Here is an 18,957-nt window from a genome sequence, read left to right as displayed (position 1 = left end):
GAGGCCGCGGGGCCGGCCCGGGCGGCTGCAATATGGCGGAGACGGAAGGGGAGAGCCTGGAGTCCTGGCTGAGTGAGTAGCCGCGGCCGCTTCTGCCTGCCCTCGAGCCGCTGGGCTGCTCATTTCTTCACCCCCACCTCCCCTCCCCGGGCTCCACGGCGTCGCTTCTTCGCAGCCCACGCCCGGGCTCGCCCTCGCCGCGAGCAGCCCGCGATCACGCCCCTTCCCGAGCAGGGCGCCCGGGCCCATGCCCGGCCCTCGCTTCACTCGCTGCGGCGCGTGAACTCGGGGTCTCATACGGCCCCGCAGGCTCGGAACAGGCGACAGCCAAGATCTTCGGGCTGACATGCATCGACTCTTTGGGGAGATTGTGGTGGGGCGGCCGCCCGGCTGTGACTCTGGGACCCCAGCGCCCCAATCCCTGACTAAGGGAAAAGCTTCAGATTGGGGCTGAATTTCCGGGCGTGGTGGGTGCTGCCGACTGCGTTCACTCGCCTGGCAGCTTCAGAATTGTGACCATGTGTTCGAGAAGTGACCTCTTCGCTCAGGCAGAATGCTTGAAGTGAAAATAATTTTCCAAAGAGAGCGACCATAGAGAACAGAGAGCTACCTTTTTCTTCCAGTGACCAAAGCAGCATGGTGAAATCGGTGTCGGGGACTCCCCTGACACATACATACACCCCCGCTTGAACATCCTAACGAGTCACTGTTGACAATCTATTCTGAGTAAGGCTGAGAAGCACAGTCTGAAGCTGTAGTTCTAGAGGCATACTGCTGTCATTCCACTGTGAATTAGAGTGCTACGAAGGAAATGTGTGTTAACCTGGTTAGCAGATAGTACTCTGCCTGAGGGTTAATAAGTGAACTTTCCTATAGGCTAAACCTGGAAGCCTCTTTTAAGTAGAGGGGAAATTGGATTGGTGATGGGACATGTGAGATACCTAGTACTGCCTTGTTCTGAGGTCTCTTATTTAGTACTGCTTCCGGGGTGTTCGATGTGATAGCTATTTCCTCAAGTTGTCTGATTTTTCTTATTAAGAAACCCCCTTCAGGGGGTTGAGTTTCAGTTTAAAGGGGAGCATTTCCCAAAAGAGAAATTATATTTGCAAAATCTGCAGTTGCAGGCAGGTCATAAAGGCTTCTCTATGTATGGAACTGTTCTCCAAGGAGCTCAGAGTACTCTACAGATAATCATTAAATTCGTTTACCAAGTATCCTAGCAAAGCAGGTACTACTGCCATAATTTCACAAAAAGAGGACATCCTGATTCCAATCAAACCACTTGCCCAGAAATGCCTCACTTGCTATAACCAAAGTCGAATTAGTTTGCTTTGAAGATATTAATATGGATATTGAATAACTTAAATGACCTCAGCTGAGTTTAATACGCTAGATTTAGAGTTACATTTTGTTACTTGTTTTTGAGACAATGGGTCTTGTCCAGACTGCAGTGCAGGGGCACGATTATATCTCACTGTAGCCTTGAACCCCTATGCTCAAGTGAGTCTCCTGCCTCAGCCTCCTGCGTAGCTGGGACTATAGGCACATACTACCATGCTTGGCTAATTATTTTGATTTTTAGTAGAGATGAAGTCTTGGAAATTAAGACCAAATTTTACAAAGAGATGAGGTCCTGCTATTTTGCCCAGGCTGGTCTCGAACTCCTGAGTTTGAGCGATCCTCCCACCTTTACCTTCCAAAGTGCTGGGATTACATGCATGAGCCACTGCACCCAGCTTAGAGTCACGTTATGAAATGAGAGGGACATGCTTGTTTTTGAGGGAGAGTGAAGAAGGTGGGGGGGGGGCGTCACATGATAACTGTAGAGACACAAGCTTCACAGTTGTTATGACTTAATGATGTGAACTGTACCAGTTGAACAAACCAGCAGTTGGGGTTCAGCATCATTTCAGGGTCCTCGTCACCCCTTGTTTGCCTGAATTGTTGCAAAGGCCTCTGCTTGGCCCAGGGTCTCAGGTCTCTCCCATCCTAACTTCTCCTCAGTCCATTCTGCTCCCAGAAGCGTACTTCCGTTGAATCAAGCCATTCCACTGTTGCCTTGGTTGTTCCAGGCCTTTTTCTCTGTGGCTTCCACATACATTTTTGTGTTCTGCTCAGTCTGATGTTCTTGGCTTACCAATACCCATTGCTATCCTTACCTGGAAGCCCTACTTCCCTTTCCTCAACTAAATGCTTGAAAACTTCTCAGATTCTGTTTCCTCACAAACCATCTCTTGATGACTTCAGTCTTCTCTCAGGTCCCACCATGATCGATCAATCAGTGTTTAATGAGTACCTGCTGTGTGAGGCATTAAAGCAATTAGAAAGTTCAAGAAGATTTTGCCTTTAGTTGGATGGAGGTGATGCTGGAGTAGATAAAGAACTCTTAAAAGATAAAGATACAAGGCAGTGCTAAAATGCAGACATTCTCTTTAAGGAACTGGGGATGGGAGAAGAGATGATTCAATGAGGATACTGCATTTGAGCCAGCCATTAAAGAATGGGAAAAAATTGGCTGAAAAAACATTAGGTGGTGATGTGGAGAGAGCAAACCTGCTTGGGGCACACAGTAACAGAGGTGTTTGGAAATGAGGGAAGATAAGGCTGGGAAATTAAGACCAAATTCTACAGGGTTTCCAATTTCCAGCCCAATAAGTTTATTTATTTAGTTATCTTTTTGAAATGGAGTCTCACTCTGTCACCCAGGCTGGAGGGCAGTGGCACAGTATTGGCTCACTGCAACCTCCGTTGCTTGTGTTCAAGTGATTCTCCAGCCTCAGCTTCCCAAGTAGCTGAGACTACCAGTGTGTGTCACTATGCCAGGCTAATTTTTGTATTTTTAGTAGAGACGGGGTTTCACCATGTTTACCAGGCTGGTGTTGAACTCCTGACCTCAATTGATCCACCCGCCTCAGCATCCCAAAGTGCTGAGATTATAGGTGAGCCACCACGCCCATTTCTGCCATTATTAGGTCCTCATTCCTCATGTACTAGATGGAATTGGTATTTTAAGAAGCTTAATTTGAGGCCAGGCATTGTGGCTCACACTTGTAATCCCAGCACTTTGGGAGGCCAAGGCGGGTGGATCACTTTGAGGTCAGGAGTTCAAGACCAGCCTGGCCAACGCATGAAACCCTGTCTACAAAAATACAAAATTTAGCCAGGCATGATGGCAGGTACCTGTAATCCCAGCTCCTGAGGAGGCTGAGACAAGAGAATTGCTTGAACCCAGGAGGTGGAGGTTGTAGTGAGCCGAGATTGTGCCATTGTACACCAGCATGGGGAACAGAGTGAGACTCAGTCTCCAAAAAAAAAAAAAGAGGCTTGATTTGGTATAGAGACTTTACGTAGAATTAGGATGGATTAGAACAGAAGTTCTAGAAGCAGGTGAGAAGGAGTGGAGAGTAGGGATAAGAAAGGAAGGGAGGTATTTAAAAAGACATCGAGAAAGAAAGGACCACAGGACTGAGAGGAATGGTAAAGGAGAGAGGAAAGAAGGAGTCAAAAAAGATGGGGGCAAAGGGGACTTTTGGAAGGTGGCACCATTTATAGAAATAGTGACTTAATAGGCCACATGTAGTGGTTCATTCCTGTGGTCCCAGCTACTCAGGAGGCTGAGGCGGGAGGATTGCTTGAATCCAAGAGTTGGAGGCTACCATGAGCCATGATCACCTACTCCAGCCTGGGCAATGGAGTGAGACCCCCATCTCTAAAAATAGAATGAGTGTACACCTGTGACGCCAGCTACTCGGGAAGCTGAGGTGGGAGGATCACTTGAGCCTGGGAGGCAGAGGCTGCAGTGAGCCATGACCGAGCCACTGCACTCCAACCTGGGTAACAGAATGAGACCCTATTTCAAACAACAACCAAAAAAAAGGCCAATCACCAGGGCTCACACCTGTAATCCCAGCACCTTGGGAGTTCGAGGCAGGCAGATTGCTTGAGCCTAGGAGTTTAAGACCAGCCTGAGCAACATGGCAAAATCCTGTCTCTACCAAAAATACAAAAAAATCAGCTGGGCATGGTGTGAGTGCCTGTGGTCCCAGCTATGCTGGGGGAGGAGAATCATCTGAGCCTAGGAAGTTGAGGCTACTGTAAGCCATGATTGCACCACTGCATTCTTGCCTGAGTGACAGAGTGAGACCTGTCTCAAAAATAAAAATAGGGAAGTAAGGAAAGAAAAGTGATATTTCTCCCCTGCCTGCCCCACTCCTCCACCCCCACCACTTGCCCGCTGATGGAGTCTCACTCTGTCACCCAGGCTGTAGTGCAGTGGCGCAATCTCAGCTCATTGCAACCTTGACCTCCCAGGTTCAAGTGATTCTCCTGCCTCAGCCTCTCGAGTATCTGGGATTACAGGCTCCTGCCACTGCACCTGGCTAATGTTTGTAGTTTTAATAGATACAGGGTTTCACCATCTTGGCCAGGCTGGTGTCGAACTCCTGACCTCATGATCTGCCCTCCTTGACTCCCAGAGTGCTGGGATTATGGGTGTGAGTCACCAAGCCCAGCCAATGCATTTGTTTTGACACTCATTTCTATACCGAATTAGCCCAGTTATCTACTGTCATGTTTTATGAACTGATTTTTTTTTTTTTTTTTTTCATATATTGAACTAGGAGAGCACAGCCTCCTCGGGGGTAAAATCTGTGTTTGAACTTTTTCTGTAGTCCTTCCAGGGTCTGGCATGCTGACATGCTGTTTCCTTCATTGTCTGTGGGTGCCCAACAAAGACTTAGTCATTGACTAAGTTTCTGTTTCAATTCAGGACCCTAGCATTGAAGGTTGACCTTTACTCCCTTTCCAGCCCATGTTTTTGTCTCTGCTTATTTGTAAGTCATTTGTTACATAGTTTGTTTGTTTGTTTGTTTTTTTGGAGAGGGTGTCTCACTCTGTGGCCCAGGCTGAAGTGCAATGGTGCGATCTCAGCTCACTGCAACCTCTGCCTCCCAGGTTCTAGTGACTCTCCTGCCCCAGCCTTCCGAGTAGCTGGGATTACAGGCACGTGCAACCATGCCAAACTAATTTTGTATTTTTAGTAGATACAGGGTTTCACCATGTTGGTCAAGCTGGTCTCAAACTCCCAACCTCAGGCGATCCGCCTGCCTCAGCCTCCCAAAGTGCTAGGATTATAGGTGTGAGCCATAGTGTCCAGTCTGCTATGTAAATCTTGTTTTCCCTGGAATGTCTGAGCTGTGCTGGAATCGGGTAGCCAGTGCTGCTGTTTCCATTCCCACATAATGTTTTAAGTCCCACGAGAGTCTAGGCTAGTGATGGAATGAAGCTGAAAATGAGAGCAGGAAGGAAATCCAGAGACACAGAAACAGATGAAGCTTTCAGCAGAGACCCGAAAATAGACAGAAACCGTGAGTCAGAGCAGAGCCTGGCGGGGTGGTTCAGGAAGGCAGGGTCTGTAGGGGAACTCGGGTGTCATCTCTGTGCCAGGTGAAGGAGAATGTTGAGTGGGTGGAAGGCTGCGTGCATCTGCTGGGGGAGGCAGTAGGCAGATGGAGAGATCAAGTCACCCAGAATTATCCCCAGAGGTTCCTTTCCATTTCTGTTGGTGGGTGAGCTCTGCTTTCTGAGCTGCTTAGAGGGCTGGAGGAGACACTCGGACATGGAACTGACCCTTGCAGAAACCAGGGCTTTTTGTGCCCTGAGTAGGCAAAGAGCTCCCTGTTGATTTGCAGTAAAAAGCTATCAAGGTGGAAGAAAGTGAGATTCCAGAGAAGTTAATACAAGTGAAAAGTGGGCAGAAATGTTCTTGGAAGTAGAAGTGCTATTGGAATTCTAATAGGCTTGGGAAGAATAGATTGTGTGGTGAATGCCCTTTGCCTCTGGGGTGGAGGAGTCCATATTTTACTCTGCACTTGGAAGATGCTTTTCCCCAGCAAAAAGTGGAAGTGAGTGGGCCAGTTTTTCTTCTGTCACTAAGTGTATGACTGTTCCCAAAATGATAGTATCACTGGGGGATGGGAATGGCTCCTGAGACCATTTAATTTTTTCGTCCTGCAGCCTTTTGGTGTTACGTGAGAATTTTAAGCATCTCAAATGATAGGAATTAGTAACAGCCACGCTAACACCTGAGAAGTTTTCAGACAATTGGTGGGAGAGACTCGGCATTTGGAAGATGATAGTGGTAGCTTACTGTGGCAGTAATGCAGGATTGTCAAATGTTTCTTTCCAGATGGCCACCCTTGATTAGATTCAGCTCTCTTTCAAGCTTGACATTTTTAAGGACCTGCTACTTCTCTTTCAAGATTGAAGACAGACACCTTGTTTTCATCTAAATAGGAACCTAGGTTGGTTGCAGTGGCTCATGCCTATAATCCCAGGACTTTGGGAGGCCGAGACTGGTCTTGACCTCCTAACCTGAAGTCAAGACTATCCTGGCCAACATGGTGAAAGCCCATATCTACTAAAAATACAAAAATTAGCCAGGTGCAGTGGTGCATGCCTGTAATCCCAGCTACTCAGTATGGTGAGGCAAGAGACTCACTTGAACCCAGGAGATGGAGGTTGCAGTGAGCCCAGATTGCGCCACTGCACTCCAGCCTGGGTGAGAGAGCAAGACTTTGTCTCAAAGAAAAAAAGTAAATAAATAAATATGAACCTAAACCATCAGCATCTTTCCCTTGCAGTTAGAACAGAAACACTGCCGTGGAGGCCAAGCCCACACCTGGGAAGCAGGATGCTGAACTGGGTGCCACGGGCCTTTTCTCTGCCTGGCAGTTGTCTCTACTCAGAGCCCTGGGGCCCTGTTACCAGTGAAGGGGCTGGAGTCTCTGTTAGGATTTGCTCATCCAGTTGATGATTCTTTTTTCTTTTTGAGACAGGATTTTCGCTCTTGTTGCCCAGGCCAGAGTACAATGGCGCAATCTCTGCCCACTACAAACCTCTGCCTCCTAAGTTCAAGTGATTCTCCTGCCTCAGCCTCCCAAGTAGCTGGGATTACAGGCATTCGCCATCACACCTGACTAATTTTGTATTTTTAGTAGATACGGGGTTTCTCCCTGTTGGTCAGGCTGATCTTGAACTCTCAGCCTCAGGGGATCCGCTTGCCTTGGCCTCCCAAAGTGCTGGGATTACAGGTGTGAGCCACTGTGCCCAGCCCAGCTGGTGATTTTTAGAGTTAACAAAATATAGTTGTGATAAATCAGAATTCAGAAACTTCTGACAGGATCCCTTGTCGGGAGGGGCTCTGACACTCTGCTTTGGGCTCTCGTGGAGCTCTGGGGAGGGAGCAAGAATGTTTTAAAGGGTGTGCGTCTTCAGCCCTCCATTTGTCTTTGGAACCTGAAGCCCTAAATTTAGCAAACAGCTTGAGAGTGCTTTCTGCAAGAGGTAGCCTCTGGATCTGAATCAGAGATGGGAACCAGTTTAACTACCCTCAGCTGGGCTCTTGGCTGTAATCACAGGTTTGGGAAGGAAACGGAGGATAGCCCATACCAAACATCAGAACTGCACTGAGTGCCTGGATTTTCAATCCCAGTGGCCCTCTGAGAACTCTAGTGCTTGTGATTGTGATTGGTCACGGAAGTCCATTAAAGCCTGAGGGTGCTAGATACTCAGGCTGCAGTCTTAGGCAGATTGCACAGTGATCAGGACTCAGTAGGGGCTAAGTAAATATTGCTGGCTTGACAATGATGAGCATTATGTGCAATTTCAAAAACACTTAAAGCATTATGGAAGGCTAGGTCTGGAAAAATCTTTTGAGAGGTATGTAGAAAATATTCATGGTTTGGCGGGGTGCGGTGGCTCACGCCTATAATTACAGCACTTTGGGAGGCCAAGGCGGGTGGATCACGAGGTCAAGAGATCAAGACCATCCTGGTCAACAAGCTGAAACCCTGTCTCTACTAAAACTACAAAAATTAGCTGGGCATGGTGGTGTGCGCCTGTAGTCCCAGCTACTCGGGAGGCTTTGGCAGGAGAATTGCTTGAACCCAGAAGGCAGAGGTTGCAGTGAGCCGAGATCGCGCCATTGCACTCCAGTCTGGGTAACAAAGTGAAATTCCATCTCAAAAAAAAAAAAGAAAATATTCATGGTTTGTAAATATGTATATTTGTTATCTAGTTCACTCTGGTATCAGTTCCCTCAAAAAACTTTCTCAACCATCTCTACTTAACACAGAGCTCATTTTTAGATAGCTGGGTTCCCTTTACTTGTTATAGTTACATGTTTTATGTAGGTATTTATTTGGGAATATTTTAATTACTTGTGTTTTCCTTTTGACCTTGATCCACTCTAAGCTCCACAAGACTGAGAATTTGTTTTCTCTTTTATTTGTGAGTTTAAAAATACTGGACAGAAAGCAGTGTTTGTATTTGCTCTCTGACTGAACTTTTTTTTTCTGTCTCCTTGCTACTTGACTGAGCTATTGAGGCTTCTCTATTAGAGAGTAAAACTTGTGCCGAAAACCTTCCATTGCATCCTCCTTTCTCTTCGTAACAATTGTCCTCTTTTTTGTTCTGTCTCAAGATAAAGCCACCAATCCTTCCAACCGCCAGGAGGACTGGGAATACATAATTGGCTTCTGTGATCAGATCAACAAGGAGCTGGAAGGGTGAGTCTCAGCACTGCAGGGGCAGCTGAGAGGGAGCGGACTGGGAAGGGGAACAACTGTGGCCAAGGAGGGCAGTCCCAGGCTTAGTGCGCCGAAGTGTGCTCTGCTTGTTCCCCAGGCCACAGATCGCTGTCCGCCTGCTGGCCCACAAGATCCAGTCCCCACAGGAATGGGAAGCACTTCAGGCCCTGACGGTAGGTTCTTCACCTGCCCAGGCCATTCCTTATGCCCCCTGGTGGTTCTCAGGGCTCATGCCAAAAGCCAGCAGAAAGTCCTTGATACAAACTTAGGCAGATCTTGAATCTGTTCAGTTAGCTGTTTCACAAATGTGTGTGCATTGTGCCAGACCCCGAGGCCTCAGGGGTGACTGCAGTGCCATCCCTGCCAGCCACATGGTTAGTGTGCAAGGCAGAGGGGCTAAGGAAAGCAGCCTAGAGTTCGGGCCCTGAGCCCCATGTAGGGCAAGAGAAGGCTTCGTGAAGAGATGCTGAAAGGGTTGTGTTGACAGTTCAGAGTTGGCCAGCTGAAGAAAAGAGAGGTGAGTCCAGTTCATTCTGTAGTTAAACATAATGCCAGTCACTAGCGAAGGTGTGGTGCTGGCAGCTGAGGCCCCTGGGGCAGAACTTGGTGTCTGTTCAGATTGAGAGAATTTAAGGCACAGAATGGTGCCTGGCCCTCAGTGCCTCCACATGCCCCTAAACCAAAGAGCAGCCGAGATGTCAGGAATCCAGGGCTGACTCAGGTCCTAGAAAGAGAAAAGAGGAAATATCATTTAGCTTATGTGCACCCCTCAGTCATGTTTGGTGTTGAATGAGTTCCTTAAACAGTGATTCTCGGCTGGGCGCAGTGGCTCATGCCTGTAATCCTAGCAGTTTGGGAGGCCGAGGCGGGTGGATCACCTGAGGTCAGGAGTTTGAGACCAACATGGAGAACCCCGTCTTTACTAAAGATACAAAATTAGCCAGGCGTGGTGGCGCATGCCTGTAATCCCAGCTACTTGGGAGGCTGAGGCAGGAGAATCGCTTAGATCTGGGAGGTGGAGGTTGCACTAGGCCAGCATTGTGCCATTGTACTCCAGCCTGAACGAAATTCATCTCAAAAAATAAAAATAAATACTTTGGGAGGCCGAGGCGGGTGGATCACGAGGTCAAGAGATCGAGACCATCTTGGTCAACATGGTGAGACCCCATCTCTACTAAAAATACAAAAAATTAGCTGGGCATGGTGGCGCGTGCCTGTAATCCCAGCTACTCGGGAGGCTGAGGCAGGAGAATTGCCTGAACCCAGGAGGCAGAGGTTGTGGTGAGCCAAGATTGCGCCATTGCACTCCAGCCTGGGTCACGAGAGCGAAACTCCGTCTCAAAAAAAAAAATTAAATAAATAAATAAATAAATAAGTGGTTCTCAGCAGGGCATGGTGGCTTGTACCTATAGTCAGTTTTGGGGGCACCTAGGCTGGGAGAATCACTTAAGCCTGGGAATTCAAGACCAGCCTAGGCAACATAGTGAGACCCTGCCTCTACAAAAATTGTAAAAAGTAGCCAGGCATGGTGGCACATATCTGTGGTCCCAGCTTCTCAAGAGGCTGAGGTTGGAGGATGGCTTGAGCCCAGGAAGTTGAGGCTAAAGTGAGTGGTGATCACACCACTGGACTCTAGCCGGAGTGACACAGTGAGACTCTGTCTCCAAGAAAAGAAAACCCAGTGATTCCCAACAGGGTATGATTTGACCCTCCAGGGAACATTTGGCAATGTCTGGAAACATTTTTAGTTGTCACACATCAGGGTGGGGATCCTCCTGGCATCTAGTAGGCAGAGGCCAGGGATACTGGTCAACACCCTACAGAGTGCAGAATGGCCCCCCACAACCAAGAGTGACTGGCCCAAAATGTCAGCTAGGCCTCATTTAAGAAACCCTGCTTTAAAATGCAGAAGCCAAGAAAGAGAGCCTGGACGGTGCACTCCTTAGAAACCGCAGTGCCAGGGACCACAGGCAGCACAGGAAAGCAAAAGCGTAAGTTAGGGAGATCAATGGAGGGAGGAGGGAGGAGAAGTATCCTGTCATCTTCATCAAAGATAACAGGTTAAGCATCCTTCCCACCCTCTGCACAACTGTTGGTGAGCTTGTGGAAAGAACCCTGGATACTGAGTCAGAGAAACTTTGTCCCTGGACCTCACTTCCCTCACGTGTAAAACACGAAGCCAGAATCTTTAAGGAAGACAGCTTCCAGGATTGGCATCCAGGCCATCTTGGAGTCGGGATCTCTCAGAGTTTCTTGCTTTAGTCCCTGTCCAGCTTCCCCAGCAGAGGTTTGCAGTTAGAGGGACATGGTCTGTGAGTGATCCTGTTGCTTAACTGTACTGTCCCTGGGCAGTGCACACCGCTTTTTGTGACAAGCTCCTTCCTGTGGGCATGGGTGCCAAGATTCCCTGGGTGCCGGGGTCTTGCCAGTGTCAGGTCCCAGCCCAGAGTGTGCCCTCACTGAGTGTGTCTCCTCTGCTACTGCAGGTGCTGGAGGCGTGCATGAAGAACTGTGGGAGGAGATTTCATAACGAAGTGGGGAAGTTCCGCTTTCTGAATGAGTTAATCAAAGTCGTCTCTCCAAAGGTCAGTCAGTGGCAGATTCCTCGCTTCTAGGAACTTTTGTGTTCATTCCTGTCTCTCACTGTACTGGCTTTCACTGCCCATCAAGCATCTCCAGGGAGCTGAGGTTCTCCGTGTCTTGTCCTTAAAGAGCTAGGGCCTTGGAGGTAATGGGATGACCAAACAGACCACAAGACTGGCAACTTTCTCTGGAAAGTGCCCTCAGCCTAAATGTGCCAGGTGATGTAGCAGTGGCTGTGTGTGTGTTCAGGGTGAGGGCCCATGGAGTGTGGGACTCTAGGCTCCTAGCATACGGCAGTTGTGGGTTTTCTGGATTTTCTTGGCCTGTCTTACGTGGATACAGGGAGCTGGCCTCTGTCATTTGCTCTGATGCTCAGCTGGCCAGGTTCTGTTACACACTGGTGTTGCACAGCTCTGGGCCCCCACTTAAAGCAGAAGGAATACTTTTTCATGCTAAAGACATTCTCATGAACACCCTCAAGATGCAGTTTTGTTTCTGGCAGCCTGTGTGTGAAAATGCAGCGATGACCTCCTGCCTATCCACAGATTATATCCAGATGGACACAGCCACACCACAGGGAGGTCCTTCCCTCTCCACACTCACACACATTTGGACACCTGCAGATTTTGAGTAGGCTTGAGGACTGTAGCTCCTAAGCAGCCACACCATTGCTGTGAAGGGAGCCTTACATTTTCTTTGCCTCCAAACTGCAGATACTAGGTCCTCTTATTTTCTTTTGCCACGTAGTACCTGGGGGACAGGGTGTCTGAGAAAGTGAAAACCAAGGTTATTGAGCTGCTGTACAGCTGGACCATGGCCCTGCCAGAAGAAGCAAAGATCAAAGACGCCTACCACATGCTGAAGAGACAGGGTATGTGTCTGCCTGCCTGCAGCCTCCCGGCAGCCCTTGAAGGCTGGCCCAGGCAAGGAGAGAAGGAAAGGTTTGGGGTCCCCAGAGTCCCTCCCAAAGAGAACAACATTTGTCCCCAGGCAAGGCTGAGTGGGGGTTGGATGGAATAAGGTGTGATTAGCCTGCCCTCTACCCTGCTACCCCTTCCAGGCCTTGATCACAGGGATGTGGCCCTTGGTATGTGACGGGGGGTGCAAGGTGACCAAAGCCTGAGTGCATATGCCGCCATGTCCCCTTTCAGGCATAGTGCAGTCTGACCCACCCATCCCTATGGACAGGATGCTGATCCCCTCTCCACCACCTCGTCCCAAAAACCCCGTTTTTGATGATGAAGAGAAGTCCAAGGTAAAGGATGCCCCAGGCCTGGGATTTTCTCGGATGAGAGGTGGTGGCAGCAGGGGAATGTGGTTTGCACGGTGTGGGGAGCTCTCTACAGTCTCCCTGGGGTAGGGGCACTACCTCTTCCCTTCTCCTCTGATTTCTTCCTCTCAGCTGTTAGCCAAGCTGCTGAAAAGCAAAAACCCAGATGACTTGCAAGAGGCCAACAAGCTCATCAAGTCCATGGTGAAGGAAGTGAGTGGGCCCTGGTCCTTCGGGCACAGGGTGGAAAAGCCCATGACCACACAGCAGAAGCCTCTGCTGCCAGCTGCCCCGCCTCTGCTCCAGAATCTGAGAGTAGTAGGAGGAGCACAATAGCTTCCAAGGGAGGGAGCATGGAAGAGAGGAGCATGAGTGAGTCGGGAGTGGGTATGTGAAAGCAGAAGTGTAGACTGTGCCCCAAGCACCCCACGCTGTAAGAAGCTTCTGAGGCACAGCCTCTGCGCTCGTGTCGTGGGGTAAGGTATGACCTGGCAGAAGTGGGAAGACATTCGAGTTAAGCTCTCTTTTTTCCGATCTTCACTGGGGCAGGATGAGGCACGAATCCAGAAGGTGACCAAGCGTCTGCACACGTTAGAGGAAGTTAACAACAACGTGAGACTGCTCAATGAGATGCTGCTTCATTACAGCCAGGAGGACTCTTCGGACGGGGACAGAGAGCTGATGAAGGTGGGCCGCCGGCAGCAAAGGCTGCCTCCTGGGGCCATGCCGCCCTGCAGGAGTTCAGTCAGCATTTGCTGCATACCTGCCTTGTCAAAGACACAGGCTGTGCCCTTGGCAGCATATTCACGACCTTACGCATCGCAGCCACATCAGTAGAGGGTGGCGTCCCCATTTGCCACCGGGATCAGCTGACTTGCCCAGGGTGTAAGGGCTGGATGGAAACCTGAGTTGGACTCCAGAGACCATGCCCTCGGTGCTCACCCCTGCTCTCTGCCTTTTCTTACTGCCTTGGGGACACTGGGACCAAGAGGCTTCCTTGTGACCTTGATGGCCTTGTGGTCCAGGCCATGGTTGGGTGGATAGAGAGTTCAGAGGCACATGCCAGCCCGGAAGGCAGGAAGGAACTGACTTTTCCTCATCCATCCTGGTCACTGCTACCTAAACAAACATCCTGGGTGACATGGTATGGTGGTGGCAAGAAGATGTGCACTGAGGTCCCGGCTCTGTTGGTAACTGCCCGTGGCAATTGGTGGATCCTTGTCATTTTCTGGCCATGAACTCTGAATGAATCAGATGATCTTTAAAGGCCTTTGTGGTTGTGATTTTTATGTCTGAGTCTCTTTCAGGAGCTGTTTGATCGGTGTGAGAACAAGAGGCGGACATTATTTAAACTTGCCAGCGAGACTGAGGACAATGATAACAGTCTGGGTGAGTGAAAGAGCTATTGGCAGAGATGAGCCAGGCATTTGGATATGTGGGTGGGAACTATCACAACAGGAGTCAGAAGTCTCTCTTTCCTGCTCCAGGGGACATCCTGCAGGCCAGTGACAATCTCTCCCGGGTCATCAACTCTTATAAAACAATTATTGAAGGGCAGGTCATCAATGGTGAGGTGGCCACCTTAACCCTGCCTGACTCAGAAGGTGAGATGCTGTGGTCCCCAGCTCTGGACTCCTCCAGACCAGCCTTAGGTCCCTACCACGAGGCTGTGGGTGCAGGCTGGCCAGCATGGTGCTGCACAGGACCTGATGGGGTTCTCTGCCATTCCAAGCAGTCCTCCAGCTTCCCAGAGGCCTGGAGATGTGGGTGGGAATTTCCCAGCCTGCCTTCTCAGGCTTGCTTTGCAGCACCCCCTGGCAGAAATGCCAGTGGATTAGGCCAGAAACTGGAGCAGTAACCACTGTGCCTAGGGCGTTGCCTCCTGCCACACAGCCACTAGAAGACCCCTAATTATTCCTGTCCTGTTCTGTTGACCATCCAGGAAACAGTCACTGCAATAACCAAGGCACACTCATCGACCTTGCTGAGTTGGACATGACGAACAGTTTGTCCCCCATGTCAGACCCAGCACCAACTCCACCCTCGTCAGGCATCCCAGTTCTCCCTCCACCACCCCAGGCCTCAGGACCTCCACGCAGCCGCTCATCCAGCCAGGCCGAGGCCACCCCCGGGCCCAACAGCACAAGCAACGCCCTCTCCTTGCTGGATGAGGAGCTGCTCTGTTTGGGTATGGCCCACAGGGGGCTGTCAGGGGTGTCCCCTGGTAGGGCTCTTGGACGAAGACGGGTGCACAGAATCAGGAGGAACCTTGAGCAGGACCCCAGTCTGGCTGTTGGGTGGGCAGAGAGCCCTAAACTGTAGTCATTAAAGCTCAGTGACCCTTGGGGCCCCCAGGGGCATCCTCTTGGTGGACTGTGCCTCCTGCCCTGCACCCCTCCCCACAGGCCCCCCACTTCTGCATGTGTGGACTGGAGAGCTCCCCTTTGGAGGTTGCCTGCAGAACAGCTTCTCCCTGCACCTTCACTCATTGATGTCACTTGTCACCTGACCCTTCCTCGGGCAAGGCAGAGCTAGGGCTGCCCCAGCTCAGTCCTCTTCTCATCTGGTTTTCTTCTCTGTTGTCAGGCCTTGCCGACCCAGCCCCAAATGTTCCTCCCAAAGAGTCAGTTGGGAACAGCCAGTGGCACCTGCTTCAGGTAGGGGCACAGGAACAGTGACAGCACTACTGTGCTGAGCACCTCCGCTTTCCAGAGTCATCTCTCCTGGGCTGCAGTTAGCTGTCCCCTCCAGAGCGTGCCAGCTACAGTGGGGAACAATGAGTGCCTCTGGAGCTGCCTTCTGTGTGATTCTCAGAGGGCTGCACCCTGTCCCAGTGGCAGGTCTTCCCCACCCCGCCCTCAGCTCACCACCCTTTCCATTGCTCATAGAGGGAACAGTCCGACCTGGCTTTCTTCAGCCCCAGGCCGGGGACTGCTGCCTGCGGTACCTCCGACACTCCTCTGCTCCAGCCCTCAGTCCCCTCCTCAAGCAGCTCCCAAGCTCCACTGCCGCCTCCCTTCCCAGCTCCTGTGGTCCCAGCCAGTGTTCCTGCCCCCAGTGTGGGCTCCTTCTTGTTCTCTACTGGAGTGGCCCCAAAAGTTGAGCCCACAGTCCCTGGGCACCATGGCTTGGCGTTGGGCGACAGTACGCTGCACCACCTGGATGCCCTCGATCAGCTTCTAGAAGAGGCCAAAGTGTAATGAGTGGAAAGAGATGGGGGGTTGCTGAGGGTTGGGCCTGAATGTGTCAGAACCAGAGCTAACTTGGAAGGGATGGGGGGGCCTTGCAGTCCCATCAGTCAGACTGGAAGGTGAGGGGTGGGCTTGGGTAAGAGCATGGCCAGGGGCCTTAGGTGAGAGTCAGCCCTGCAGCTCTGGCCAGCTCTGATGTGCCTTCCATCCTTCCTGCCTCCCAGGACCTCAGGCTTGGTGAAACCTGCTGCCTCCCCTCTCATCCCCACCACCACCCCAGCCAGGCCTCTCCTGCCCTTCTCCACAGGGCCTGGCAGCCCACTCTTCCAACCACTTACTTTCCAGGGCCAGGGCAGCCCCCTGAAGGGGCCTGAGCTCTCCCTGGCCAGCATCCACGTGCCCCTGGAATCAATCAAGCCTAGTAAGTGTTGGAGGCATGAGGTGGGATGGGGTGGTGGGGCTCACAGCCACAGAGCTGTAGGACATTCGACATGGGTGGATCCAGGCACTTCTTGTAGGTGGTCCGTTAGAGCTGAGCAGGCCTGCATGCCATTCTCGGCCTTAAGCTCCTCACCAGTGCCTCTCCCAGAGTCTATAAAGCACAGGACTTGTCACACCTCAGTGTATTCCTTTTCTCCTCACTGCTGGGGCTCTGTTGGGTGTGTCTGGTGCCACTGCTCCCACACCCATGTTCTGCTTTCTTGCAGGTAGTGCCCTTCCCGTGACAGCGTATGATAAAAACGGCTTCCGCATCCTCTTCCACTTTGCCAAGGAGTGTCCCCCAGGACGGCCTGACGTGCTGGTGGTGGTGGTGTCCATGCTGAACACAGCTCCCTTACCTGTCAAGAGCATCGTGCTGCAAGCTGCAGTGCCCAAGGTACCAGTGTCTCCCTGGGGCCAAAATGGCCATATCTTGACCCTACTGTGTGGAGGCCTTTGCAGCCAGCAGGTGGCAGAGTGTGTGTGTGTGTGTGTATGTGTACACTGCAGGTTCCATCTGGGGCACCTGCCAGCTCTCAATTCCCTTCAAAGGAACTTTCTCTCTCTTTAGTCAATGAAAGTGAAGTTGCAGCCACCCTCTGGGACAGAACTCTCTCCATTTAGCCCCATCCAGCCACCTGCAGCCATCACCCAGGTCATGTTGCTGGCCAATCCACTGAAGGTGAGCAGCACAGAACCCAAGGGTCCCAGCCTGAGGCCCCAGATTAGGACCTCAGGACCACCACCTCCTAGCTGGAAGTGTTGTGACATATATAATCGACACATCCCTTTGCTGTCTTAGGTTAAGCGGCTGAGCATGGTTGGGGGTTTTGGGGAAAAGGGACCATACCTCTAGCAAAGAGGGAGTAGCAGAGAAGAGAGTATCTTGCCGAGGGGTGGATCTCACTTGCTGCCCTCTGTCACAGGAGAAGGTGCGGCTTCGGTATAAGCTGACCTTCGCCCTGGGGGAGCAGCTGAGCACAGAGGTGGGCGAGGTGGACCAGTTCCCTCCTGTGGAGCAGTGGGGAAACCTATGACCCCAGAGGATGCTGTGATCTCCACTTTGAAGCCAGGCAGGCTGCCCTGAGCCAGGGAGGGCTCTGGTCCCGTCACTCTCCACGCCCTGACGACAGTGCTTGTAGCTTTGATGTGGAACAGGGGCCCTGGATATTTCTGCTGGGAACCAAACTGCTGCTGTGATAACCTCTCCTCTGGCCCCTAAAAGGACCTGTTTTATCTACCTGTGTGACTTGAAGTGGCCATGTGCTGTCGGGGGTGGGGAGTGGCCCCTAACTTCACTGCTGTCCTGGATCCTGGGAACATGGACCCCAGGCTTGGCATACTTGTTTTTCTTCTTTCTACTGGCATTTACTGAAGCCACCAGCGGTGGGGGGGTGGGGGTCTCTAAAGAGAGACTGTCACGGCTCACTCCCCACATGAGCCACATCCTCACACGCTGCAGCCCAAGAGGCCACAGCCCCATTGTGATCCCATGCTCCCCCTGCTGGCCAGCTCCTGCTACCACCCCCAGGGAGGTACCTGGCCCCAGAATAAGGAACTGGCATACTGCAGAGTCCCCAGCCCTGCCTCTGGTGGGCAGCAGCATTGTGGAATGGCCACTGAGTGGTGAGTTGTGTGCTTGTCCCCAGCAGTGGCAGGCTGTGTCCTATGGACATCTTGGCAGGACATGGACTTTGGCCTCATGACAGGCCCAACTAGGGATAGGAAAGAAAATGAAGAGAGCCAGTGTCTCCCCTTCTCCAGAAGCAGGTACTCAGCCTTCTGGGAAAAGCGTGCCTCCAGCAGTGGGGACAGGCCATCCTATTGACTACCTCTTGCTTGGCATGAAATAAACTGCTATCTTCCCCTTAGAATCTCCCGCCACTCAGCGTCCTCCTGCTTTGGCCAACCTCTCCTCTCACCAGATGGCATGTGGTGTGGCACCTGTGGCTGGACACAGGAGGCCTCAGGATCACAAACGTTGCACTAAACATATGTCCTAATGTGCTGCCCAGAAACCTTGACTGTTCCCCAGCTACTGAGGGGCACTGTCAGCGAGATGCTGGGTCTGGAAGTGATGAGATCATGGGCCACTCTTAAACTGAGTCACCAGACCCTATTGCTTCAACAGTGCTTGGCCCCAGCCACCTTGTCCTGGTCACTCTAGCTGCTGGATGTGATGCTGGGACAGGGACTCCAAGCCTCCCTCACAAAACAAAAGGAAACAATCACCAGCAGCCATAGATGCAGGGAAGTGTGCAAAGCTCAGGTGAACAGCCTCAGCAACTGGACATTTCTAGGAAAAGGTGGCACAGACCACGTTCCCTGGTTCCTCCCAGCCCCTTGCCAGCCTTTGTTATTCATTACTCTAGATCAAGAGGTCATATCCCTTCCCCAGCCCTCGCTGTCTTTAGCAAGCAGGTTTCACTGCTTCATTAGGACAGGACAGGTCAAAAGTGAATCATTTTTCACAAGGAATAAATCCAAGAGCCTTCCAGAGACTGGCTGCTGCAGCCCTGGGAATGTCTATATAATGACTCTGTGGAAATGTAACTTTCTATTAAGCTCAATTACTTATTATTATTGAGGTCAATGCTTCATGGCAAATAGCTGTACTGGATATACAAACCCTGCTGCCCTTGTTTGCTGCATGTTAAATAAAACCATTTTCACTGTACTCAGAATCTTCCTAATATAGATGTCATTCACCCTGATGGAGGAAAGGTACCGCCTATGAATTCCAGATGTAGGTGAGTAAATAGCCTGTGACAGAACTGCCTAAGGTTTTGTTACAAGTACAGGTTTCTGAATACTTGTAATTTAAGGGAAATAAAAAATTGTTAAG

General features: G+C 51.0%; 1 protein-coding gene across 9 annotated transcripts; it reads left to right on the top strand.

Annotated features, from left to right (window-relative positions):
- GGA3 (golgi associated, gamma adaptin ear containing, ARF binding protein 3) lies at nt 1-18,789 on the top strand. 9 transcript variants are annotated; one of them, XM_078374613.1, is made up of 18 exons: nt 1-72; nt 8,483-8,567; nt 8,686-8,761; nt 10,498-10,579; nt 11,075-11,173; nt 11,919-12,042; nt 12,323-12,426; nt 12,574-12,654; nt 12,991-13,128; nt 13,749-13,830; nt 13,929-14,045; nt 14,384-14,629; nt 15,028-15,098; nt 15,330-15,637; nt 15,857-16,053; nt 16,340-16,509; nt 16,684-16,794; nt 17,039-18,789. In XM_078374613.1, the coding sequence occupies exons 5-18, from the start codon at nt 11,090-11,092 to the stop codon at nt 17,147-17,149; spliced, it is 1,944 nt and encodes a 647-aa protein (XP_078230739.1). In that variant the 5' UTR covers nt 1-72; nt 8,483-8,567; nt 8,686-8,761; nt 10,498-10,579; nt 11,075-11,089; the 3' UTR covers nt 17,150-18,789. The 9 variants fall into 9 exon arrangements, with proteins under 9 accessions (XP_078230739.1, XP_078230740.1, XP_002748770.1 ...); XM_078374614.1 differs by having other exon boundaries at nt 1-726; XM_002748724.6 differs by lacking the exon at nt 10,498-10,579.
- The last annotated feature ends 168 nt before the right edge of the window (nt 18,790-18,957 follow it).

The sequence above is a fragment of the Callithrix jacchus genome, chromosome 5 (genome assembly GCF_049354715.1).
Source record: "Callithrix jacchus isolate 240 chromosome 5, calJac240_pri, whole genome shotgun sequence".
Lineage (NCBI taxonomy): Eukaryota > Metazoa > Chordata > Mammalia > Primates > Cebidae > Callithrix > Callithrix jacchus.
This window is presented reverse-complemented; position numbering and strand designations above follow the sequence as displayed.